This window comes from Salvia splendens, chromosome 6 (assembly GCF_004379255.2).
Source record: "Salvia splendens isolate huo1 chromosome 6, SspV2, whole genome shotgun sequence".
NCBI classification, from domain to species: domain Eukaryota; kingdom Viridiplantae; phylum Streptophyta; class Magnoliopsida; order Lamiales; family Lamiaceae; genus Salvia; species Salvia splendens.
The window spans coordinates 13,059,687-13,085,766 of NC_056037.1; the positions used below are offsets into that span (position 1 = coordinate 13,059,687).

The 26,080-nt window shown below is 38.1% G+C and overlaps 5 protein-coding genes across 8 annotated transcripts; 4 read left to right on the top strand and 1 right to left on the bottom strand.

Moving 5' to 3' along the window:
• The first annotated feature begins 395 nt into the window (after window positions 1-395).
• LOC121809821 lies at window positions 396-3,502 on the top strand. 2 transcript variants are annotated; one of them, XM_042210626.1, is made up of 5 exons: window positions 396-1,264; window positions 2,098-2,150; window positions 2,349-2,515; window positions 2,607-2,758; window positions 2,842-3,502. In XM_042210626.1, exons 1-5 carry the CDS (start codon window positions 463-465, stop codon window positions 3,270-3,272), a joined length of 1,605 nt encoding a protein of 534 aa, XP_042066560.1. In that variant the 5' UTR covers window positions 396-462; the 3' UTR covers window positions 3,273-3,502. The 2 variants fall into 2 exon arrangements, with proteins under 2 accessions (XP_042066560.1, XP_042066561.1); XM_042210627.1 differs by having other exon boundaries at window positions 2,098-2,135.
• A 4,858-nt stretch (window positions 3,503-8,360) lies between these two features.
• Window positions 8,361-9,685, top strand: LOC121806855. The gene has a single exon (XM_042207019.1). The coding sequence runs from the start codon at window positions 8,508-8,510 to the stop codon at window positions 9,510-9,512; it is 1,005 nt and encodes a 334-aa protein (XP_042062953.1). The 5' UTR covers window positions 8,361-8,507; the 3' UTR covers window positions 9,513-9,685.
• Window positions 9,686-13,478: 3,793 nt separating this feature from the next.
• Window positions 13,479-14,837, bottom strand: LOC121807432 (protein EFFECTOR OF TRANSCRIPTION 2-like). The gene is made up of 2 exons (XM_042207664.1): window positions 13,905-14,837; window positions 13,479-13,839 (listed from the first exon to the last, which is right to left on the bottom strand). The coding sequence occupies exons 1-2, from the start codon at window positions 14,181-14,183 to the stop codon at window positions 13,630-13,632; spliced, it is 489 nt and encodes a 162-aa protein (XP_042063598.1). The 5' UTR covers window positions 14,184-14,837; the 3' UTR covers window positions 13,479-13,629.
• A 2,747-nt stretch (window positions 14,838-17,584) lies between these two features.
• On the top strand, window positions 17,585-21,187 carry LOC121806649 (inactive protein kinase SELMODRAFT_444075-like). Its single transcript, XM_042206765.1, has 8 exons — window positions 17,585-18,190; window positions 18,302-18,456; window positions 18,549-18,643; window positions 18,755-19,695; window positions 19,897-20,057; window positions 20,149-20,376; window positions 20,465-20,614; window positions 20,855-21,187. The coding sequence occupies exons 1-8, from the start codon at window positions 18,022-18,024 to the stop codon at window positions 20,891-20,893; spliced, it is 1,938 nt and encodes a 645-aa protein (XP_042062699.1). The 5' UTR covers window positions 17,585-18,021; the 3' UTR covers window positions 20,894-21,187.
• A 415-nt stretch (window positions 21,188-21,602) lies between these two features.
• Window positions 21,603-25,904, top strand: LOC121806276. Of its 3 annotated transcripts, none has more exons than XM_042206264.1 (8): window positions 21,603-21,775; window positions 22,670-22,811; window positions 22,888-23,224; window positions 23,549-23,639; window positions 24,143-24,303; window positions 24,954-24,981; window positions 25,184-25,295; window positions 25,643-25,904. In XM_042206264.1, exons 3-8 carry the CDS (start codon window positions 23,003-23,005, stop codon window positions 25,722-25,724), a joined length of 696 nt encoding a protein of 231 aa, XP_042062198.1. In that variant the 5' UTR covers window positions 21,603-21,775; window positions 22,670-22,811; window positions 22,888-23,002; the 3' UTR covers window positions 25,725-25,904. The 3 variants fall into 3 exon arrangements, with proteins under 3 accessions (XP_042062198.1, XP_042062196.1, XP_042062197.1); XM_042206262.1 differs by having other exon boundaries at window positions 22,908-23,224; XM_042206263.1 differs by lacking the exon at window positions 22,670-22,811 and having other exon boundaries at window positions 22,908-23,224.
• The last annotated feature ends 176 nt before the right edge of the window (window positions 25,905-26,080 follow it).

Here is a 26,080-nt window from a genome sequence, read left to right on the forward strand (position 1 = left end):
CAACTTGGTGGTAAATTTGAGATGCCAGCTTCTCACATACTTGACATTTTATATATGGAATGTCTTCTTTTCTGGCAATTCCTACAGGTTTCTTGGCACTGTGCGATAATGGAATCAGTGAGCATACTATCATTAATAAGTATAACACTAGCAATAGTGATGAATTCATGGATTTCGTCATTGTTTCGCCCAACAGTTCTGGTTATGAGTTCAAAATTGCAGCTTTATTTGTTTCCTTCATTAATGTGCTATACGACGTCGTTAGTTAGCTGAAGTGAGTTACGTGTTACGTGGTTTTTGATTGGTTAATAGGAGCCACGTGTACCACCACGTGTTCACATTTTTTTCTAAACAGTAGACTGTGATGCAGAAGATCTCCGCCCAACTTCCTAAACCCTAATTTCTGTAGATGAAATTCAAATATAGGGGTTTAAGCATTTCTCCTTCTCTTCAACCTCAACCATGGCGTCAACCCCAACTGCAGCCCAATCTGACAATCTCCTCCGTTTCGTAGGCAAAAACTACGACGTTTCCCTGAACCAATCAATCGAAACTCTGTTAACCTCTTTACGAAAGTCCAATTTCCAGAATTCCGCTAATTTTGTAACCGAGTTTCAACAATTTATGCACTCCAAACCTGAGCCGCCTCTGGAAAGCATCTGGGTTTATGCAGCTCTGAGTTTTAGCTCGCAAAAAACCGAACCTTTTAGTCGTCTTTCAGAAATTAGAGACTTGCTTCAGCTTATAGTTTCTTGCTCCGCGTCTTGCAATTCGATAAAGTGCATAGCTTTAATTGCGCCGGTTATATACAATTTGCATAATTTTATTCTTGATTTGAAGGCCTTTCAGTTGGGATCCAAGAAAGAGAGGAAACTAAGTGGAGAAATCAAAAGTTTAGTGGACTCCGTTTTAGGGTATATAAATGTCTGCTGTAATGGGTTTGATCAAAACTTTGATGAGTTGGAGAGCTTGAATAGGCCGCTTGATGATTTGATTAGTGTTTGGTTGGTGGATAATGGTGACCAGGATATGAATGCAGAGTCTTTGCGGGTGTTTTTTCCACTCTTGAGTGATGACATTGCGAATATGGGTAGTGTTGAAGGATGCGAGATGATTGATCTTGCAGGTTTTGTGGTTGCCGAGGCTTTTCTCTTGGAGTTGTGCTGGAAAATTCGAGAAGAGGGTTTTGGGGAGAAGGTGCAAAGTGACCTCAGATATTGGATTGTTGGCTCAGTTACTGGATTGCACAGCTCATATTTATATGGTTAGCATTATCATTGGCATTGGAATTACTTGATTGTTCAATCTACGTGATTTATATATAAGTTTTATGTCTTGTTCTCTTCAAGTTTAATGTTATTCAGCCACATTCGTTTCAAAGGGGGTTTCATTTGATAGAGTTATAAACAACTTCAGGTTTAATGTTATTGAGCTGCATTCGTTTTTAAAAAAGGGGTTTTATTTGATAGAGTATGAACATGATGATGTCTGCTTCATTTCGAACTCATATCTTGTTCTGCTTGTGGACTGCCATCGGCTTATTTCTAGGGCCATTATGATAGTTTGTACGATAATCATTTATGCTAGAAATCCTTATGGTCCTTTACATCTGCATTTTGCGTATGCCCTGGCACACTAACTGAATGCTTGATGATGATAGCTTGGTGTCATGCTTTGCTATTTCATTTCTTACGTTGATGATAACCTTATTTCTTAGTACTTCATATTTTTTTGCCTATTTGACTGCTTGATAAGAGGATGAACTTTTCGCTTGCTGTCCAAATATTTGTATAGATGGACCAAGACAAAAGTTACAAGAATGGCTGAATATTTGTATACTGTATGGGAACCAAAAGATATAGCACTAGTATTTTAGTATGTTTGTGAATATTATTTACTAAAAAGATAGTGCTTATGTATAATATTGTTATCTTTCATTGTTGCATTTATAGTAGGGAATGTTTTTTAGATGTTTTATTAACTTGAAATCCTTTTATTCTGTATTTTTTTTCTAACTACTGCGATAATAGTATTTTCTAAATCTTTTTTTATGACGTGTTAAGTTAATAATCTGTCTTCTTTTTTTCTGTTCTGCAGGGACTCTTCTAAGAATGCTTTTGGAACCAGTTTTGCCAGTAAGCTCCCTCGTGGTCAGTTTGTTTATTCTTTATCTACTTTCTGCTTTATCACTTTGTAAATGCTAGTGTGGCATTCAGATGCTTTTCTAGTTACATTTAGAATCTTATATTATCTCTGACATCTATGCTCCAAAAATTGCCTTTCACAAACAGGAACTGTTGTTTCCTCTTGCTTCTCACTCCTTTAACTATATTGTTAAATTCATGCAGAACCTTGAACATCCGGATGATTTGAAGAAAGTTCTGTTTGATGCTCTTTTGCTGGTGGAGTATTCTTTCCTCAATCCGGAAAGCTTAGGTAAGCTGCCAGCAAAGCATGCCAAACGCGTCATGGTTGCCAAATTGATTGCCAATCACGAAGCAATTGAGTCTTTTAGGTGCGGGTTCATGATGTATACTGTCTTATTGCCAAGCAAGTCTTTTTCGCTGTATGAGCTTTACATGAACGTATTTGCTGCTATGCTGCAGGGAACAAGGAAACCAGATGAAAACTATCGCCTATCTGGATGCATTCACTAATTCTAGCTTGCCTAGCTTAATAATTAAATGGATCAGGAATGAGCTTGGCAGCGGCTTCAACACTAGCGAACCAACGGGAACATCACCACGGGCATTTCTAAGTAAGTAGTTACATTTTCATGGATCTCTCGTTTAAATGCAGGAAGTAACTTGTAATACTGAAAATGAGTTTGTTGATGTTCAGGATGGATGTTGAACATAGAGAACAAAGGAATAAAAATATTCGATGATGATATGTCGAAATTCCGTAGTGCTTTTAACTCTAAGGAGCTCTCGGAGCAGCTTGCAGACATGGAAGAAGGGAGGAAGCCTGATTCTGATCTGCTCTTTTATATGGACTACAAGGGCCGAGAAGAATGTGGAAGCGAGGAAGATGAAGCAATGGGCAGAAGAATGAACGCTGCGTTTACTTCTGCTGCACAGTCCATGGGGTCGTCTGAGCAAGGAGGAAGAAAACGGAAGACGGAAGACGGTAAAAAGAGAAAGAAGGTGAAGTTTGTGAAGTATAATGCTAGTGAACAGGCGCCCTCGTCACCAGGGGGAATTGGAAACGACGATTCAGACGGTGGGAGTGACCTTGAGAATCCATCCTCGGATGTGGAAATGACAGATTGAAGATTTCTAATCTGTTAGGAAGAAAATTGAACCTCAATTTTCAGCTTATGGATGCTATCTTAACTCCCTTGCCATTTGTATGTTGTTCACTGGCAATAGGAAGCTCATTTTTGGATTAAATTTACATGTGTTATAATCTTTTTTTTCTGAATTGGGAAGGATTGATTGTTGAAACGTGAAACTTGTGGAGAAGATGAAATTACATTCAACTTATTGATGTTTTATCACAACCACCAAAAGAATAAAAATGCAGCAAGAGAAGTATTAAGACATCAGCTTTGGATACAAAAGCAAAAAGTTAACAGACAGCTCGCAATACATTTTGGCAATATAGTTTCCCATTATAACAAACAAATGTACTTAAATCTGAGAGTTGCACCATCTTTATGTTTAGCATTTATTAATTGTTGTAATGAAAGTGAAAATAGTTGGTGAGTTGGTCATACATAAGATATTAAGATTAAAACATCATCATCACCTCTAATGATTCAAGGACACCATCATTCCCCACATCCACATTATATGCCATCCTATATTTTCCAACACTCTACCAACGTTGTCACTTTATTGGACTTTCTCAAAACGAAAAGGCGTTTTAGTTCAGGGCTGATTAAACACTCCTCAATTTAGGAGATAAATTAAAAAGTAAAGTGTGACGTCTATTACTAGAGGGAAGAGGGAGGGAGAACTATCAAAGTTAATTATCGCACATGACGGACCCAAAGCTGCAATTTTCACTTTAATAAAATTATCATATGTTATAAATTTTGATTAATAGGAGTTGACAGTATTTCATTCAAGAGTTTGTTTGTATTCTGTTTTGTGAATAAACTATGACGATTGGACAACCCCACGAGTAAAATCAATCACATGACATGGCCCATAATCCTCAGTCACTTTATTATTATTATTGTTACTATTATCATTATTAATACTGTTCTTAAATTGCAATGAAATTATACTGACAATTTAATATATATGCATAGTTGGAAAGTAGGACTGGTTAGAGCATGAATAACCCCGTCCCCATTTCCGATTCCAAGTCCCCTCCACGTCATCATTCCTCTACAGCTGCGGCCCAGGCCTCAACTGCTCTAACCCTGCAGGCCGCAACTAATAAATAACACTATTCACAACTTCAACATATTTAACTCGTAAACGCAATTCGTTGAACAATTTAAACCGGGAAAATGCATTGTTCATTAGAAATTAACATTACATTACTAGACGAAGCAAATTTAAAATACTAGAAACCCGGGCCACGACTACTACTTCTTCATTTGGGTGCGAAGGTAGGCGATCATCTCACGGTGCAACTCGAGATCGAACTCCGACATCGTCGAAGTATCCCACGATGCCAACTCCGTCAGCTGGCTCATCCGCCATGTAACACTCATCTCCGACAAAGATTCTGACATCTTATCCAGAGACGGATTGATCGGCGGTGGCACCATAGCGGAGTTGCTCGCAGTTGCCTTCCCCTTTGCTTTCCTCTTGGCCGCCTTTGTTCCCATCGGGCGGCTCTGAATGCTAGGAGAAGAGCCGAAGACGTCGTCGTCCGTCACATTGAGGTCGATCACCGGACCTCCTTCGCTCGAAGAGTAGTTTCCGGAGGCGGAAACTTTGGTTCTCTTCGCCGCCCAGTTGTTGTCGGCTCCGCACCGCTGGTGTACTTCGGGCTCTTCTCGACGAGCTTCCAAACCTCGAAGTACTTGAAGGCCTTCTTCCCATCAGTGAAGAAAGCATCCTTCGCCTTCTCGACGAGGTCCGCCTCGCTGTGCCCGCTCGGCCACATCCGGACTACGTTGGCCCACTTTCCATTCCACTTGCTCATATCCGCCTGGACCCGGTCCCAATGCTTGCACAACTTCACGTAGCTACGCTCGATTGACCCTTTAGGACGGCCAGCGTTATACTTCACGGCAATCCGCTCCCAGATAGCCTTGCCGGTCTGCTGGTTGCCGATGATAGGATCCTCGGCGACGTCGACGTAGTTCCTCGCAAGCCACATTGTCTCTTCCGGACTGTACTTCTTCGGCCCATCCTCCTCGCCGACCTTGCCCTTGCCCTGCTCTTGGGTGGCCTCCATCTCACAGAGCTCGAACTCTTCGGTGTTGACCGGTGATGTTACGTCGACGTTGCTACCGACTCCCGGACTAGGTGTCGGCTGCGATGGTGGCGACCCCGGTATGTACCAATTTTGCGAGTTAACGAACTCGTCCATCTGACGTTCATCGCTGTTGAACCAATCCATTGACGCCGAAACAAATGGTATAATAGAGGGTTGAAATGGAATGCACGTAAGAGTGATGCACAAAAGGCTCGTATTTATAGACATAAAATTTTGAATTAAAAAAAAATCGGTTTCGGCCCGGCCCGAACACAAATAACCCTGTGCCGGGCCGCAACGCGTCACGTCCCGCGCCGTGTAACGCGCGCCCAGGCCGGGCCGCGGGACGGTCACCAGGCCAGGATCGCGGCCCCGGGACCGGCCCAGGCCGTGCCGCTTCTCCGTTTAACGCGTGGCCGCGTGGGACGGGCCGGGACTCGCGAGTTGCGGCCTGGCCCGTAGCGTTATTCATGCTCTTACAAGCATGTGTGCCTCTCATTGTCATTATTATCCTCGATATAAAATCATGATTTATAGACACAAAAGGCTCGTATTTATAGACACAAAATTTCAAATTTAAAAAAAAAAATCGATTTCGGCCCGGCCCGAACACAAATAACCCTGTGCCGGGCCGCAACGCGTCACGTCCCACGCCGTGTAAGGCGCGCCCAGGCCGGGCCGCAGGACGGTCACCAGGCCGGGGTCGCGGCCACGGGACTGGCCCCAGGCCGTGCCGCTTCTCCGTGTAACGCGTGGGACGGGCTGGGACTCGCGAGTTGCGGCCCGGCCCGTAGCGTTATTCATGCTCTTACAAGCATGTGTGCCTCTCATTGTCATCATTAATCTCGATATAAAATCATGATAGTCCAATTAAGAAAAAATAAAAAATAAATAAATTTGATAAGCTGATGACCCACTAACTATTATGTAGTCCCTTCACTGTTCGTGCTTCTCATTTACTTCTTTTTTAGTATAACTAACAAATAATCTAATTAAAGAAATTTAAAAAGAATTTCAGTGCATGGAAGAATATATTTATCTGGTTAGTTCAATCTTAGTATATCAAAACTGAGGGGAAAGGGTGACTAAGCATCAAAATGACAACAAAAAAAAAGTAAAATACGTGCATGTTATTACCATGAAATTAAAAGCCACTAATTCTGTAAATTAATCTCATTTACAAATTGGTGTAATTTCATTTCTTTATCACATATCATCCCTACACCGACAACCATGATTTCATACATTTTAAGTGTGCCCTACATTAGTAGCGCGCCAAAAAAAAACATGCATTTATTAATCCTCATTAATAATTAATTATCTTAATTAAATCATTATCATTTTAATTAAAATCTAATTCCTATACTTAATGTGAGTTAATGGCAGCGCGCGCCCACACAAGTTTTGTTCAACTAAGAATTCTAAATCGCCACCCACGAATTTAATAAAAGAGCAATTCTCATATCTTGTTTTTGTTAACTATTGCGTTCCAATTCTAACTCTCCACTAAATTAAATTTATTGCAGCAAAAAAGGTGATTATGTCGCCATCGCGGTCCCCACATTTCTACCCGACATCATGTGAGGGGTTATTGGAATCATGCTTGGTCAAATGACTTTGACTAATAATAAATGTGACAAGACATTTAATTTTGTGAAATTAAATGTAATAGCATCGATCTACGTTCCGAGTAGATGACCGTAGTATATTCATTTTCTCAAATCCGATTCCCGGTGAATGAGAAATAATGTATTAAAGTTGGTCACAATAAAGCTAAAAATGAGCTATGAGAAAAACTAAGAGATTAATTAACTGAGTGTTAATTATCCCACATCGAGGATGATAAACTTCTTTGATAAAGTATTTAATAAGAAGAATTATTATGTGTAATAATTATCGTGGAATAAGACGGGTGACAGAGCCCCGCCCGCGAGTCACGCACCGCGACCTGTGACCCATGCACTGGGCGTCGGGTGCCGTGTGTCTTGGATCTTGGCAATTGATATTTGGGTGGTCTTTGGGCTGTTCTTTGGAGCTGGTCGTTGAGCTTGGTTCAAGCCCCGCTTATTCTTTTTAGACCATCTCAAACTCCACGCTATCCCCGACGGACCCCGACTCATGGTGGTCCTGGTCCACGTCATGTCCCCGACGGACCACGACGCATAACGGGAGACAAAAGGTCCCCGCTGGATCCCGACGCATAACGAGAGACAAAAGGTCCCCGACGGTCCACAGTGTATCCCGTCGTGTAGTGTGTCTAGATGCATCGTATCTCATCAGCTCCCAACGGCTAGTGCACCAGTCAGTAACCCACGGTAGTTACGGTCAATGGCCTTGATGACAGGCATTATGTCTGTTGACTCCAGCAACCCCTGTGGGTGGACTTGGCTTATAAATAGACATGCATCCATTGCATTTTTTACACAACAAACTCAAGCATTCTTGCATACACACGCTCTCCCTCTCTGCATAATCTTCCCGTCGAAGCTCTGCCCCCGCCTTACACCCGTTCGCCGGAGCTCTGCTGCTAGCGGTGCTGCTACTTCAGAGACGAAGCCGTTTTATCTTTGGGGACGACACGCCAAACCGAGAGCACTACCGGGGCGTATCTCGTCTTGCGGAAAGAGGACTCCTCGACTCGGCTTACCGTTTTCCACAAGTTTTCCGAGTAATTTTTCAGTTGTTTCCGTGTAATTTTCTCCTTATTTTTTCCATGTAATTTTCGCCCGGCAAGTTTGTATCTCAAATTCAACAAGGGTTCAATCAGGATATGCAATATCCCATTAAGGGGAGGTCTAATCCATTAGCTGCCAGAAGCCCATCTCTCAAGACCGCATACTTGTACCTGAGAGATGGAAGCAACTATACGGGATTTATCATTATATAAGTAGATTCTAATTAACATATACTGAAACACATATCTATATCCAAATAAGCAATATTAGTAGTAGTATATAGCAAGATTGATGATAGTACCCTTTATATACTAGTATGACGCAATTGTCGTTGAAGGAAATAGGCATTGAGCCACCTACCATTGTTCCATGTCCCTACTCCATTAAACATATAGTATAATCATACCACTTTAATATCTCCATATACCTTGACTCCTCATTCCATATTTGATGCCAACACTAATCCACAAAGCTACGATCATGCCTACCATCATCCCCTCCTCCTTCTCCAATCTCTTCCTCCTCTTCTTCCACTTAGCCTGCTTCTGCTTCTCCTTCTCTTCCCACCACCACCACTCCCCCTCCTCTCTCCTCCACAAAAAACGCTCCCCTCCCAATCCCAATCCAAAACCCACCCTCTTCTCCTACCTCAAACGCCTCTTCACCCCCTCCTCCGCCACCCACATTCCCCCACCCCCGCCTTCCATCCCCTCCCCCTCCTCCTCCACCCGCTCCCTCCGCCTCAACCCGCCCCTCCTCGCCCCCATCAACACAAGACCCCACCACCACACCCACGCCGTGGCCACCGCCGACATCCACCCATGTACCGTCTGCGGCGAGCTCTTCCAAACCCCGGCCTCCCTCCACAACCACCAGTCCTCCACCCACGGCGTCTCCCACCTCCCCGACGGCGACAACATCATCCGCATCATCTTCACCACCGCCTGGCCCCGCAAGCCCCCCTCCATCCACCGCATCCTCAAGATCCACAACACCCCCAGAGTCCTCGCCCGCTTCGAGGACCACCGCGACCGCGTCAAATCCGCCGCGGCCGCGAACGGGACCAAGAGCTCCAGGTGCGTAGCCGACGGCAACGAGCTTCTCAGATTCTACTGCACCACGTTCCTATGCAGCCTGGATTCCGCCATCTGCAGCCACCAGTTCTGCGGCGCGTGCGGGATCATCAGGTACGGCTTCTCGAAGAAGCTCAGCGGAATCCACACGCTTCCCACCGCCTGGAAAGCGCACGCCGCCGTGCCGGAGGACGTGGAGGAGGAGTTCAGCTTCATGCACGTCAAGCGGGCTATGCTCGTCTGCCGGGTCATCGCGGGTCGGGTCGGTAACGTCGACAAGGATCGCGCCTTCGATTCACTAGTGGGCCCCGGCGAAGACGATCTGTTGGTTTTCAGCCCGAAGGCAGTCCTTCCCTGCTTTGTCATAGTTTACACTCTATAATTAATTAATTAATGCAAACCAAAATTCTTCATTTTTGAGTTATTTTTAATGACACAATATATATGTGGATCGGTAAAGTATCGAATCTACGATCTGGTAGAAGTTTTGGGTTTTGGGAGTGGGATTAATTGTTAGAGAAGTTTTGAGGTGGAATAAGTGCTCTGTTGTCTAAAGTGGGAATCTCATCTGTGTGTTGAAGCTTTTGCTTTTCTTTTTGCCCCCACAAAGTGTGATTCTTAATTAGATGAAGAATCGACTTTTTGTAAAGCCGATCGATTATAATGTGTTTATTTATTTAATACTACTATGTAATTGTGATAAAAATAATAAAAAAGTTAATGTATTAGTAGTATAAATATAAAGAAGTGATAGATGGTGGATTTTTGATGATATGTGCGACGGATTTATGGTACTTATCGATGTTGATTTGATGCAGCTGGGGCACCATCATAAACTTACTTCAATATATAGAAATCGAACATAGAGTGAGTGAAAATAACTATTATGAATATCAATCGGGTCAATCAGTTCGGATTTAAGTCAATTCGTGTGGGTTACTGGACTATTCAGTTACCTGTCATTTTTGATACTAAAATTTTTTGGGTTGTATATTGTCAGTTATAAGTTATAACCCTAAATTTTTGTGTTTTAAAATAACCTTACTAATCAGACTCAGAAATTTTAGACTATTATTAATTTTTGTAGTCTAATTAAGTTGAGTTTGCTGGCATTAATATTAAGTCAAAATAAATAGAATTGCCAAACTTCAAAATTAATCGTTTAAGTCAAAATAGTTTTAGAATTTTCAACTTTGTATAAATAGTTATTTTGATAAAAAGAAACCTAATAAAATAAATTAGATACTTAAAAGAAACACATAAATATACTTTTTTCAGAGTCTGTTAATTATTTAAAACTCTCTACTGCCAATTTTGATTAGATTTTTGAAAAGTTCAAATAATGTGAATTTAGATGTTTTCAATATGGATAAACAAGTGGTTGAGTTCACTTGTCATCTCTTTTCATAAAAATAACAAGCAATATTGGTACTTTCCTTTACCAGAAGAGGGATTATTTAAGCAATCTTTTCAACTCATTAGCAACATAGTTTTTGTATGGTTAACATAAACACATGGAGCTTCTTATACGATGGAATGAAATGAGGAGGGAATGGAATGAAGATGAGAATGGAATGAAGGTGGAAATGGAATGGGGATTCCATTCCATTCTTGTGCTTGGTAAACACAAGGAATGCAAAAGGAATGGAATTGTTATTCCTTGATTGATTACATTCCTATATTTGATAACTAGTACAAATTAATATAGAAATAAGTTTAAAACTTCATACACTACACACATTTTACACACACTTCACACATTACACATATTACAAATGCTACACACAGTTCACACATTTCACACACCACACATTTAACACACTATACACACTACACACACTACACATTTCACACACTACACACTTCACACAATTCACACACTACAAACACTATTCACATTTCACACATTTCAAGCATCCTATTTTTGAATTTTTTTCAGCTTTTAGATTATTTTTTCGATCTAAACCAAACCGAATCGAAAAACTGAAATTTTTCAAAAGTTTAAACTGAATCAAACCGAAAAACTAAACTAAGTTTGAAATTTTAGATTGTGTGAAGTGTGCGTGTGTAGAGTGTGTATTTCGTGTAAAAATTGTAAGTGTGTGTAATGTGTGTACAATGTGTATATTTTGTGTAGTGTGTTTATTTTGTGTGCAATGTGTGTATATTTTGTGTATAGTGTGTGTGTAGTGTGTGAAGTCCATGTAGTGTGTGAAATGTGTGTAGTGTGTGAAATATGTGAAATGTGTAGTATGTGAAGTGTGTGAAATGTGTGAAGTGTGTGTAGTGTGTGAAATATGTGAAATATGTCAAATGTGTGTAGTCTGTAGTGTGTGAAGTGTGTGTGTTGATTTTTCAATTATTAAAATTTTAAAATTTTAATTTTATTATAAAATTGTGATGATATTAAATTTAAATATAATATAAAATAATATTTACATAATTTTGTTAAAATTTAAAATAAGAAGAAAGGAATATGAAATGGAATGAAATGATCATTCCTTAGCTAAATGGATGGAATGAAATGATCATTCCTTGGATGGAATGACTATTCTCGTGTGGAGTGGAATGGAATGGCCATTTTAAATGGAATAGTGATTCCTAAGAAAAAATTTTACAAATGAAGGAATTGAATGAAGGTAAGAATATCATTTCATTTCTCCATTCCATTTCATCATACCAAGTAGGGTAATAGCAAACACATAAAATGTATATATAGCAGAATAGTTGAATTTGAACAGTTATATGGTTGAATTTTAATGTTGTCCAGAATATCAATTTGTTTTATTTGTTTAATATACTCATGGTTAAGAAAGGTGGCTAATGTCCAAATAACAAAACCTATCTGCTTATTCCATCCTCACCACTTTCTCCTCCCTCTTATTTGCATACTACTGAGTACATGGTTATCTAACAAACACGGATTTTGCATGTTTTTAAGACCTTGATTTGGTTTGTTTTAAATGTCAATCATGCAAATTATGTTCTTAAATTGCATATATTATACATTTTGATATTTTGACGTGTTTGTTGAGAAATTACAGAAAAAGGTAGAAAAAGGTGCAAAAAGTCCAAGGTGCAGCATCCTCAGTTCAAGACGAGTTTCATTGCAGTTTTGGAGTCCAATCAGTGATTAATTCATACCATTATATTCCTCTTCGAAAGAGCTTCGCGTGGATACCTTGAACGTCTCAATCGGAGTTGTGTGCAGAAAGTTATGATCATTCTACGAATATTGCGCAATGCAGTCAAAGCTGACGGAAATTTGGGCGAAAATTCAAGGAATAAAATAAATTGTTGCCCAAATCTCTCCTATTTCTTGTAGGGCACGAAAAACATTGAAAATAAACCTTTCTTCAGCCTATAAATACCCGGACCTAATTCATAATTTCATGCCTCCAATCCTTCTCCTCTCTACACATTCTTCCATCCCATCTTCCACACATTATCTATCCACCTTCCATTGGAGCGGAGCTCTGTAGATCAAGAGAAGACTGAAGACTGAAGATTCAACCCTGTGTTTTATCAATTTCTTTCATGTCTCGTACTTTATTTGTAGTTTTTACTTGTCTATAAGTAGAACATCAATTGTGGAATTTTTGGCGAAGATATTCAATTGGTTTTCCTTGTCAGCTCTTGTGGTTATTTGATTTATCCTTGTGCCTTCTATATTCAATTGATTAGCTACCTCTTGGATGCATGTTAGAGTTGATTAGAGTACTCGGGAGACGAAATAATTGACTTGGAAAATGGATAATTCACACTTTAATTCAATAGAACTCGGGAGAGTTGAGGTTTCATGTGAGGTCGTTGGTCTTAACGATCTTTTGGGAGTTAGATGTTAGTAATTTAAAGGGGACTTTGGTTTCAACATCTAATCTACAGGTTTCTCGCATCGGGAGGGGGTTTAATCTAGTATTGTGACCGACTTAATAACTCTAGAGACCGTAATTCAAGGAAGTCGATTGGATAATAGCACGTGACTGTGTTTTTGGATCCTAAAATTCTACATTCTTACTCCTGTTTGTATCATTGTTTATATGCTTTCTTTTTATTTATTGATAATAGCACGTGACTGTTTCTTTTTATCATTGTATCATTCTTACTCCTGTTGTATCATTGTTTATATGTTTTTGTATCATTGATTAGTTTAATAAATCAAATTTAAACCTAACTGTCTCTAAATAGTATATGAAGCTTAGTATATGGTAGTCAGTTGTAATCTTATTCCGTGTGTTCGATATCTCGATACTGACCTTTAGCTATACTAGATCTAACATGTATAGATGCAAGTATTTATAGCACTAATAAATAATGCATCATTATCAAGTGTTTGTGCTTCAACGGGATTCCCTACTTATTTGAAGAAGGAACTACGGTAATTGGATAAGGGATTTACAAAATAATTTTCTATGGTTACAAAATTACAACACATAAGCTACAAACTTGTGAGTGTAAGACAGTAATATTATGAGTATAATGGGAGTGGAAGTATTCAGTTAGGTGGCCTGCAAAATCAAAAGTATAGAGCATTTAAAATATAGTAAAATAGCGAAAAAAGTGGAGAGTTGAAATTGTGATAGTTTGTGGGTGAGAAATAATTGTATATGGTGAGGGCGACGATCGCCATTGTTTCTCTTATTCCAGGCGTAGTCGTACGAGTGAAGCAGCTCAGCCTCCATCCTCTGCGCCGCCTCCTTGCTTTCCATCTACCAAAATTAATTATGAGCACAATTACCTTACCGTTATTAGAATTGCAATTGAAATTCCTTACAGGGGCCCAACGGTAAACGATTGAAAGGCCTCGAATGGCAAATAGCGAGGCTAAATGAGCGCCGCTGCGGCCGTAGCTCTGCAGCCTCGCCCTCACATTGTTGGCTTGTCCGGTGTAGATGGGGATCACGGAGGCGGAGTCGAGGTTGCGGGAAGCTGAGGTGGCGATGCCGAGCTCGTAGGCTCCAGGGCTTGTGCGGTTCGGGAGGTTTTGACTTCTGTATCTCTCTGCTCCTTTTCCCGATAACTGCTCTTTCCAGTCCGAACCTCTTATCATCATTCCCACTCTTTTAACTCATTCTCATAGATCATACTCCCTCCGTCCCGGGCTACTCGCCCCTTTCCTTTTCGGCACGGAGATTAAGGAATGAGTGTATATGAAAGTCAAAAATGACGGTTGTAGGTGAAAATTTTTACTAAAAATGGAAAGAGTGCAAGTAACTTGGGACGCCCAAAAAGGAAATAAGTGCGAGTAGTGCGGGACGGAGGGAGTATTTTTTTACATTACTATATTACTTAGTCGATAAAAGAGAAATATTTAAATATTTAGTAAGAGTGTTAGTATATTTTTAGATGAAAAACTGCCTATCATACTATACTTAGGAAACTAACTCAAAAAAAATAGGAGGGAATTTTGAAAGTACTTTTCATGAAAACCACCGCCCTCTTTAATTTGGATAGTGTTTTGACCATTCGTCAACTAAAGGAATTAAACAAATGAGATATGAGATCAAAAGAACTTCCACATTTACAAAATAATCAAGAAAAAAAATGTGTGTTGAGAGAGAGAGAGGGTGGTGACCTTCCATGGAGAGAAAGAGGAGTGGTGTAATATATATGGGAAATCTTCTCTCTTGAGGCGTGGAGTTGTGGAAGAAGATGATAAAAGCCTCTTGCATGTCAAACTCAAAATACATCCCTGTCCATGCCCATTGTAAACTATTTGCTTACACTTGAACCCCATCATTTTCATCTCCCTACATATTATATAAGTACTTATGTATTCAACTCTTATGCACAAGATTACAATATGAACAAACATTTTAAGACACAAGGTAATCATGCAGTCTCATCATCAATCACGTGTTACTTATACAAATATTCCAAACAAAATACTAGGAGTCACTACTAGTACTTAATTTATTTACAGGATAAAGTGAGACGGACAAACCACGATAATGTTGAGAAAGATAGAAATGGAAAGATTACTTTTGTGTTTGATGAGGAAGAAAGGGAAGAGAGTGAATGAAGAAGGATTTGACGAAAAGATAATATTTCTCTCAACACAAACAACCGTCCAAATTGAGATTCTCACGGACAGTTTTTTTTTCCTTCTTTTTTCCCTATTTATCTTTTAAATTTTATTTTATAGGATGCCACTATTCAAGCCTAACCAGTAACCACGAGTGATTTTCCCTACCTACCAAACAGATTTCGAATTTCATAATTTTTTCATTTCCTTATTTCCACATTTCAAAAAGAGAACGAAAAGAAATAAAATCTAGATCAATTCCTTTTTCCTTTCTTTCTTTCTTTCTAGATCAATTCCTTTTTCCTTTCTTTCTTTGGATTTCAACAAATTTCGGGTTTTAGGATTACTAGAACAATGAGTTAATATATTGTCTTCTTTTTTGAGGGAAAATATATTGTCTTCTTAAATAGTACTTATAAGTATATAATATAATCATCTAACCACTTTTAAGTCTTCCATAAATTAATATATCTCATTCGCATGTTTTCATAAATTATTAGAATATGTTGCGAGGGGAACGATAGTCTCACTTTTAAAATAATTTTAGAGTGTTGTTAATTTGGTTTAATGTAGGTCAAGTGCATATATTACATGTTACATTACTAGTTACTAAAAAGAATGAGATACTACTAATTTGTGGTCCACAAATCAAAAATAGCAAGATGAAAAACTAACGTGTGGATGGATGCTGCATAAAATCGATACTTACGCACTCAATTCAAAATTAACTTTGTTTGATCACGAATTGGCTATATTTTGTCTAAAATTCCCAACTAAAATAGTACTTGAATGAAATCATAATTTGTATACTCGTCAATATATTAAATGCTCTTTACTAGTAGTTCTGATTTGTGGACATTTCTTGCGCTGCTGTCTCTTCCATATACTAATATCGTTTTTCTTTATGCTTAGACATTACATGGAGAAAGGAGACGAAAGAGATAATGCTGATATATAAAGAGGGGGCTAAGTGTCGCAGTTAGAGCCCAACTCAGAAGGGTATATGGTCATGGCCCATGGGGAATTCCAATGATCCATGACAAGATTTGAAGTCAATTTTAAAAAAAATTTGCAGTTATTTCAACTAATTGATTGATTAACTGTAATAAAGTTTTGAAACTGATTTCAAATCTTGTCATGATGTAAGAAGTATTTAGTGAGTTAAATAAAATAAATTAAAGTAGATGAGAGAATAAAATAAAAGTAAAAATAAAATAGGTGTGATTAAATGTTTTTATTTTTAGTTACACAGATAACGACTTAAATAAAATTGGACAATGCAAAATGGAATACAACTCAAGTAACTTGGGACAAATGGAGTATGTTCATTATAAAAAACGATTAGGAAGATTTTTTTTTATTTAATTAAAGATGCTAATTGTGTTTGCTTGGAATAAAAAAATAAACTTGATTTTTGAGGAAGAAATATTTAGATATTATGTAATTGAAATATATAAATACTGGTTTTGATCTATGCAAAACTTATTCTTAATACAAAAATGCAAAACCAAGCATATGAAGGTCATTTATATGTCATCGTAAGCTTATTTTTACGTTATTATAGTAAGACAAAACACATCCTTAAGTCCTTGTACTTTGATCGTTTATTTCAATAGGTCCTTATACAATTTTTTCGTTTTAGTAAGTCCTTGTACTTTCTATATTCGATATATTTCAATCCTTATTTAACAGAACCGTTAACTTTTTTGTTATAAAATAACACATCATTTGTTAATTATTTAAATATATTCCGCCTAATATCTTAGTTGGAAAATATGAACATAACATAAACAAAAATAAAAATGATAAAAACAAAAATTAAAAAACTCAAGAATTCCAAATCGTTAAAAGAAATTTGTTGTTTGATTATTTGAAGTTTGTTGTTGTTTGATTATTTGAAGTTCCAAATATAAATTAATATTCGAACTTCAAATAATCAAAACAACAAATTTCTTTTAAAATTCTTTAGGTTTTTTTTGTTTTTATTTTTTCTCTTTTTTAATTTATTTATGTTATGTTTATATTTTCCAACTAGGATATTAGGTGGAATTTATTCAAATAATTAACGTATAATGTGTTATTTTATAATAGAAAAGTTAACGGTTCCGTCAAATAAAAATTGGAATATATCGAATATAAAAATATAAAAACTTACTAAAACTAAAAAACTTATATAATGATTTATTAAAATAAACAATTAAGTACAAAGACTTAAAAGATGGTCCTATAAATATCTATTATTACTCCGTATTTTGGATATATATGTTGATGGTCCTACACACAACTATGCCAAATAAGAGTTGTACTGTAATTAACAATATTAAAGATATGAAATAGTCAAAAACATGGACAAAATTGAAACATACGTAAGTAGCAGTGTTCTGTTTCAACATATACTACTATAGCTATACAGCTAATATTATGACAAAATATAAGCAATCATACCTGTCTGTCATCCGCTGTGGACTTCTCCCTCGCAAAGAATCATCATAAATTTCTTGAGTAAAGCTTTCATGATTACTGAATCTCCTTGTTGTTAATTAGGTAATTATTATAGAGGATTCATTTCTCCACATAATAGCAATCCTTGTGTTGCGCCACGCAAACCTGCAAAACCACAACTGCTCCAATTTCGCATCTTTTCAACTATACTCCAAATTCACTTTTTTCCTTCACTCTCACACTTCCTACATCATAAAAATCACTTTCTGTTATTGACTTTTTTGCATCATACTTCTCTCCTTGTTAGTCCGAGATAGGTTGATTTTTTTTTGCTGTTGGTTGGCCCTATTTCCGCCCACTTATCCTCTCTTAATCATTCAACAATCTCAAAGTGAGAGGAAATTAAGAACTTGATGAAATTGAGATGAGTGTGAGGCAAAAGAGTGGGATAGGTAGAAGCAGTGATGTTGTGGTGGTGGTTGTTAGGGCTGCTAAGGAAATTTCCACAACTGCTTTAACCTGGGCTTTGAAAAATGTAGTGCACCCAGGGGATTGTGTTAGGCTGCTCGTCGTCGTTCCAATTCAGACCTCAAGTAATGTTTCCCCTTTTGCTCCTTTTTTTTTAATTTAACCATCACTTTTTTCTATGATTGAGTTTGAGATCAATGTGCATTTATTGTGTTCTCATCTTAAATTTTTGATAGGTAAAAGGCTATGGGGATTTCCAAATTTCCATAGTGATTGCGCCACCGGATATTGGAGATTCATGTCAGGGAGCATTGTAGAACAGAAGGAATATATTACAGGTATATGCAGCCAGATGATGCACCAGCTACACCATATCTATGATCCTGAAAAGGTGTTTCTTCTATGCTTAATTTTTTTTTCTAGTGTTGTTATTGTTTCGTTGGCTTACATTGAGTTGTTGTCATAATGTTGGTTTCTGTGTAGGTAACTGTGAAGATGAAGGTTGTTTTTGAATCCAAAGATGGAATGGTGGCTGCTGAGGCCAAGAGAACTCAAGCACAGTGGGTTGTATTTGACAAGTAATAGCAATGCCCTTTTTTAGTTTCCTACCTATTCTTATTGCAAATGGAGTAGAATACATTCTTCATCATGTGTTCTGTTTCAGTACCTTTATATTAATCATTTGTTAGGAAAATGGAGAAAGAAGCTAGCTCTTGTACCGAGCAGCTCAACTGCAACGTTGTACTTGTTAAGAACTCAGAGACAAAGGTCCTTAGACTGAACCTGGTTGAGCCAAGAAGGTCGGATTCTGAGATGCTTAAGCATTCAAAATCAACTAAGAAACGTTTTAAGGTCCCAAACGTGACTCCAACGAGCAGCCCTGAGAGGCTCTCTTCAATGTCAAGCCTGGACAAATTTGCGTCTCAATCATTCATGTCCGACATTGATTGGGAGCCAACGGTGATGCAGGATTCACCATTAGTGCGGGGAGAGTGCTACTACTACTGTGATGGATCTGATTCTGAATCGGACAGCGACAACCTCAGCTCTGTCTCGACGAGCATAGGTTCCCAGCCATCCATGGAAGACAACCTTAGCTCAGCTGATGAAGGTGGGAAGCTCTTGAAAGTATGTCTGCAAAGATCCAGCTGCAACACAATGAATACAACGTCTGTAACGCGCCAACATAGTGGCTCGATGGATGTGAATCTTGATGTGTGCAGGAATGTGAGAGAGATGATATCACTGCACAGAAATGCACCTCCAGATCCCCCTCCGCTTTGCTCTGTGTGTCGCCACAAGTCACCCTCCGTTGGGAAACCTCCTAGGCTGTTCACATTCGCAGAGCTGGAACGAGCCACTGGGGGTTTTCAGCTGGCAAACTTTTTGGCTGAGGGCGGTTATGGCCCAGTGCACCGCGGTGTGTTGCCTGATGGCCAGGTTATAGCTGTGAAACAGCATAGATTGGGTAGCAGTCAAGGCGACCGTGAGTTTTGCTCTGAGGTGCAGGCATTGAGCTGTGCACAGCACCGGAATGTTGTGATGCTGATCGGATACTGTGTGGATGATGGGAGACGGCTCCTGGTTTACGAGTACATCTGCGATGGCTCTTTGGACTCACATCTATATGGTAAAGTTTCATGATTGAGTTCTTTGTTATTTTTTATCGTTTTACTTTTTACGCTGCAAATGAATGCTCTTCTCTTTCTATCTTCAAATCTTGTATTCTTGTTCAAACATATAAATAATCAAACCATATTGAAAGGTGGATAGTAACTTTTTTGAAGCATTTCTGTGTGAAAACTTGTCTTAGTTTGATTTGAAACTGCAGGAAAGAATCAAGTTCCACTTGATTGGGATGCACGTCAAAAAATTGCAGTTGGAGCTGCTCGAGGGCTGAGATACCTCCACGAGGAGTGTAGAGTTGGATGCATAGTCCATCGCGATTTGAGGCCAAACAACATTCTGCTCACACATGATTTCGAGGCATTAGTATGTTGACACCTCCTTTGATTCAGTTTCTCAGGGAATATATCAATCCATTTACACTTAACTCTGTTGTATGGGAAATTTGTTGAGAAAGGTTGGAGATTTTGGACTAGCAAGGCTGCAGGCGGCTGATGGAGATTCAGGTGCAGAGAGCAGAATCATCGGAACATTTGGGTACATAGCTCCAGAATATGCTCAGACTGGGCAAGTGAGTGAAAAAGCGGATGTGTATGCCTTTGGGGTGGTCTTGGTGGAGCTGCTCACGGGGCGGAAAGCTGTGGATATATACCGGCCTAAGGGAGAGCAGTGCCTCACAGAATGGGTACACATCTATCCATATTTTTGAAAGTTGACTTAGTATGTATTCTTTGATTACATTTTGTTACTACTACGGTATACATGTGGAGCAGGCACGTCCGTTGCTGGAAGAAAATGGCCTCTCCAAACACATGGATCCGTGGTTGAACAAGTGCTACTCGGAGAGGGAGGTAGACGGGATGCTGCATTGCGCTTCACTGTGCTTGCAACGAGACCCTCACTTGAGGCCTCCTATGTCTCAGGTAAAAGTAAAACAACTTTCTATGCAAACTTACAGATTTCTTTTTTTTCTTCTTAAATTTCAAGATGATTTATGGAGAGAAACTTCTGTTTATGCTCAGCTGCTCTAACTAATGTAGATGTGAACAATACTTGATTCAGTTTACAACTATTTAACTAATCTGCTATTGATATTAATGTTTTTATTTTGCTTTCTATTATCTGCTGCGCTTACTCATAATGCTTTTGCTTGTGTGCTGCAGCTACTTAGGTTGTTGGAAGGTGACATTTCTATGAGATGAATGAAAGCATTTTAATTGGAATTAGGATTTGGAGAAAGGATTCACTTCGCAGACAGAAAATAAGCTTATTGTTAAAATAGATAATGCTGGATGTTGAAAGGCCATTTCCCCTTAATTTGATTGGAATCTGGTAAATAGCTTTACAATTTTTTAATTAGATTTCCATTGGTGCTTCTTCGTGGGTTGTTAGTGTAGGATTTAATATGTAAATAGTAGTTGTCTAGAAATGACGTTGCCGAGTGATATATTTCCATTTTTTATTCAATTAGAACTAATAGTTTCCCTTTTCATAAATTCTCGTGTACACCAATTTCGAATAGTAGAATACATATGCATTTTCATATATCGTGATATAAATATATACAGTAAATTACAATATAACGTAATTTGCGGCATGCATGTAACATATCAACATTAATATATGAATTTTTATAGACAATAAAAAGGTAAAATCAAACAATAATAATCAATTAAATCAAAACCTTAGCTGCCCTATTTAAGAGGAAAACAAAAGTAAATTTCCCATGGAAATAAGGTTGTTGAAGAGAAAGTATAATCTCAATAGAATATTCTTTTAACAAACTAATCGCGTGTATATCATCATGGTAATGAAAAAACTGAATAAGTTCGCCACTTATAAGATTTTAAATACTACTAATAATGTTACTAATAATATAGACCCAAAATGTATATCTATATAAAGAAGTAATGAGGTCGCCCATCTCTTTGCTTGAAATCCCCCAAAGATCGTATTTTTTCAAGCCCGGAGCCTAAACCCGGCCCAGCCCAGCCCGATTAATTCATGACGGCACAACAACGGTAATTCACGCTTTTCCCGATCGCCTCCAAACCCCCCACTTGGCCACCGCCTGCCTTCGACAGGTAATTCTTTCGCAGTCTTCAGCTGTCGATATGTTAGATTTACTTTATTATAAAGTTTTACATATTAGTTGTGCTTATTTTTCTGTGAATTTATGATTGGAACTTGTGTTAGTTTTTATGAGAATTTTCCCGCTTTTCTTTTTGGAATTTTGTTTTAATTAGCTGAACTGAACTCGAGGATTTATACGAAGGGAAAGCGTTGAATTTCAGCTTAGAAAATTGTGATTTAGACTGATATGTTACCACGGATTGAACTATGTGCCATGAACTTAGGTAAACCCTCTAATCTGGAGACGGCGCATGATATTGCGCAGCTTTTGAATGTCAATTAAGTTATGAGGTTGCTAGTTTTGCCCATAAGAGCTAGTTTAAACAGAAGCTTGTTTTTTTATAACAATATGAACTGGCAAGCTCAAGTATGTAGTCATTTTTAGATTTGGCTCTCATGTCAGATGAGTTCAATTATAAAGAAAAAAGAAAGAACTGTCTAACCCGATTCGTAAAATGGGAAGGCGAAAACTACATACCGTGGTCAAGGTGGATCCATGTCTTCCAGTTGCTTCAAGTGATGATTTCTGAGCTTCCTATAACGAGAATTTTATGGATCCTTAGGGTGAAATTGCTTAAGCACTGTGTTGCGCTATAGAGATGGAAATGTGAAGGGACCATAAAAACTGGTGTTGACTGTTGATATTCTGCATTCAGAGGGCTATTTTGAAAGCTTAAATGCTAGTATTATGCTTATCCAGTTTGTGTGTAACTTTGTTTTACAATTTCTAATCTTGTCTAGTCCGTGTCTGTTGATTCAATTAAAAATGTAATATAGTTTCCTTTTGTTTTGGATGCTGATTTTACACTGTTAACTCTTACTTTTTTTTTTGGCCATATTGACAGGGTTCACTTTCAGTTTTTCTCTGACTAAATTTAATGAAGGACAAGTGTTATAAATTGGGAATGATGATGGCTAACAAGGACTTGGACAAGAATTTATGATTTTTATTTAGTTCTAGTAAAGTTTACTGCCATATCAAACAAAGTATATACTATTACTTTTAATAACTTCAAGCTAATGATGCAATTTATTTGAACTCAAATACATTTTCACTTATAAGCTTGCAATGGTGTGTTTCAGATTTCTATAACCCAAAGCCAGTGAATTTTATTGTAAAAGAGCCATCTGCTGGTTTCTACTTTTACACATCATTTTGAAGGATCACTTGCAAACGAATGGAGTCAGCAGAGGTGATGGGTGCCCAGAATGATAAAGTTCGGGTAAAGAGGAAAACCTTGGAAGCAGTACTGCAACAATGCCATTGGGCCCTCCAGCAGCTTGCCTCTGGATGTGATGATGACGATAACAGTGATGATAATGTTGATGGTGAACAAGAGGTTCCCCAAGACTCTGCGGAAACATCTGCTCCCACCAATTATGATACCGACACAACTGAGGTGGAGATTTTTCTCACTGCATTATATAGCTTTATGGTTTCTTTTCCAGTATTTATTACTATCATTAAGTGATATATGCAAATGCTCATACATGAGGCCTTTTCTGGAAAGGAATACTGAATGCTAGCTTGTTCAAAATATCTAACGACAGCAGGCATGAATTGGATGCTCTATCCAGATTCTAGTTAACATGGGCTCTAAATTTATGGTTATGATCTTTGGGAGAATTTACCTACTAAATGGTTTTTTATGTATTCATGCCTTAGAGGATACTCAGGATAAATCTTCACACTTGCTAAATCTCATTTGATTCAATTGTTGCAGTTATATAGCCTCTTAAAATCCGGAGTTGAATGTGCTGATTTCATCAAGAAACTAGAAAATGCCAAGGCATCTCTTCCAGGAAACATGGCTGGTATGATTTTTTAAGTACTGGTTACTTGAAACTTAAGTGCCGTGCGTTTCATGCTTCTTCAATAAGCAATGTAAAATTTTACTTTTTAGCAAGATTGTATGATAATTTCATAGTGACATATATATGCTTCTTATATATGGTCAGAAAGCTCACAGATTTCTTTTATACTATAAAAGTAATCTTATCTTAATAAAATATTCAAAATATTGAAATGGTTATGAGGTAAAAAAATTAAGCATACAATGAAGAAAGATTTCACTACAAAGTACAAATAGACCGATGAGGTTGAGTTCTCACTTCTCACACACATTAATTGTACGCTCATGGTGTGGATACTCAAAACTATATACATCTTTGCCTCTAGTTAATTCAATAGGATATTGGCTATGACAAATTGCTAAAAAGAAACACCTAGCATTTCACAATTCAGAAATTTGTATTAATACTCTCCACAAATACAGTTGGTACTGTCACCACCATTTTTAACATTTGAAAGAATGCAGAGGAACACAGTTCCTGGGACATGGTCAGTGAAAATGACCTCTGGGATGGTGAAAATGTTGATTTGGACTCAGAAGACTATGTTGTAGTCGGCCAAGAAGATATAATGGATGGTATAGCATCATTCATGGCTGCATACCTGTTATCCCTTAAGCAAACTAAGGTAAGAATTTTTATCTCTGTCAATTTCCTTCAGTTCAGATCTCCATAAGATTATTACTATTTGATCTGCTAGGTACCAGCTGAAACCTGTTCTCCTTAATGTTCAGTTTCCTGCATACGTGCCCAATACATGTGTGCTACAATTATTAAGATGTTATTTTGCTTAATTATAAATCCATTATGAGTGGATGGACCTTATTTCCGACTTCACTTGAGACTGGGAAATAGGGGTGTCCAACTGTCCATTCAGTAAAGCTGTACTTTCATTTAAAACTGTACATGGTTTGATTGAGTATTTCTTTAATTGAATCAATTCTATCAAAAAGATTGTGACTATATTTCCTTGGAAAAATAATATTTGGGTCATTTGCACATACCTTGACAAAACCTGATAGCTGAGAGGCAGTGTGATACATAATCCCTGACTGGACTAGTGTAAAGGGTTATGGTGGTGGACTGACTGCCAGTCGTTTATGTAAAATAATCTTTTAGAGGGAATACTTTCCAAATGTGAAGAATAAGCTCCTAATCTAGGTAGTTAAGACAATTGTTATGGTTTTTTCCTATGCATTTATTTCAACTTCATTAGGTATAGACTAAACGATTTGTATATATTGATTCCAGTGAAATATGTGTCCATCTGTTTTGCAGGATTTGTCACCCAACCAACTCCAAGCAGGTTAGTCCAACTATTTCAAGGCTTTAGTCACAATTTATACTTTCTATTAGTATATTTAAAGGATTAATATCAAGTACGTACAATAGAAATCGCTATATTTCCTCCAAATAATTAGCCTCTGTTGGTTCCAACTTGTGGCCTTCACTGGGTCTTTTAGTCTGGGACAGAACACAAGGGCTCTAGTAACTAAACATTGTTTCAGCTTTGAGCAAGACCTTCTCATTAAAGAAGAAGAAGAAGGGTAAGCTTCGGAAGGCATGGGATGGAAGCAAAGTGATCTATAATGTAGCATCATGGGGAGCTACAGCCATTGGGTGAGCTCTCTTAAACAATTCCAGCTCATCTAATTTGTGTGGCACAAACATATAATTCCTGATCATGTGTTACCACCTGCTACCTTCCATCTCGAGCGAATGGGATATATTTCATTTCATGCTGAAGTACAACTATAAGGCCTAGAGTGCGAGTATCACTAGCTCTGACATTGTTCTCCTCGTTCTTGCCCTTTTTGTGTTTCTTATTCTCACAAGTACGTGGTGATTAATGGTCTTTTAGCCTTGTTATAGACGATTTAGGTTTATGATTCCATCTCTTTGGTACAATTCCTTGTACCTGGTATAATGAAGTTCTCACATACCTGAAATATTGTTGTGTTGAACAGAATTTATCAAAACCCAGCCCTCTTTAGGGTTGCCTCCACCGCATTCTGGACTTCATGCCATGTTATCTCAAAGCTCTTCTGAGCTGCATCAGGGACTCGCTCGTATGATATGATGATTGCATTCGACTATTGCATCGAGGCCAAATTGTGTGCAGTTTGCTACTTGTGTGACCTGTTCGTGCCACACGGCTTTCTAATCTTGTAAATATGTATACGATGTACATGTTTCTTCAGCTAGTTGAAATTGTTTAATTGGGTTTAACGTATTATTGTTAAATGTCGTCTATATCTATGGTGTTGACATCTGCAGAGTCTTCAGTCATGACAACACTCAACAAATGCATTTGAAAATTGGTGTAGAATTAAGTATACACAAGGTTTTCACAACACAAATATGTCTGCTTTTCAAACTCCTCATAAGCCATAAAATGACATACA

Coding starts and splice junctions, on each gene's coding strand:
- LOC121809821 (XM_042210626.1), top strand. CDS start 463: ATGGCGTCAACCCCAACTGCAGCCCAATCTGACAATCTCCTCCGTTTC. Junction 1,265..2,097: donor GCACAGCTCATATTTATATG/GTTAGCATTATC, acceptor TCTGTTCTGCAG/GGACTCTTCTAAGAATGCTT. Junction 2,516..2,606: donor GAAGCAATTGAGTCTTTTAG/GTGCGGGTTCAT, acceptor GCTATGCTGCAG/GGAACAAGGAAACCAGATGA.
- LOC121806855 (XM_042207019.1), top strand. CDS start 8,508: ATGCCAACACTAATCCACAAAGCTACGATCATGCCTACCATCATCCCC.
- LOC121807432 (XM_042207664.1), bottom strand. CDS start 14,183: ATGATGATAAGAGGTTCGGACTGGAAAGAGCAGTTATCGGGAAAAGGA. Junction 13,840..13,904: donor TCGTTTACCGTTGGGCCCCT/GTAAGGAATTTC, acceptor TAATTTTGGTAG/ATGGAAAGCAAGGAGGCGGC.
- LOC121806649 (XM_042206765.1), top strand. CDS start 18,022: ATGAGTGTGAGGCAAAAGAGTGGGATAGGTAGAAGCAGTGATGTTGTG. Junction 18,644..18,754: donor CAGTGGGTTGTATTTGACAA/GTAATAGCAATG, acceptor ATCATTTGTTAG/GAAAATGGAGAAAGAAGCTA. Junction 20,058..20,148: donor CACATGATTTCGAGGCATTA/GTATGTTGACAC, acceptor TTGTTGAGAAAG/GTTGGAGATTTTGGACTAGC.
- LOC121806276 (XM_042206264.1), top strand. CDS start 23,003: ATGGAGTCAGCAGAGGTGATGGGTGCCCAGAATGATAAAGTTCGGGTA. Junction 23,225..23,548: donor ATGATACCGACACAACTGAG/GTGGAGATTTTT, acceptor CAATTGTTGCAG/TTATATAGCCTCTTAAAATC. Junction 25,296..25,642: donor TGGGGAGCTACAGCCATTGG/GTGAGCTCTCTT, acceptor TGTGTTGAACAG/AATTTATCAAAACCCAGCCC.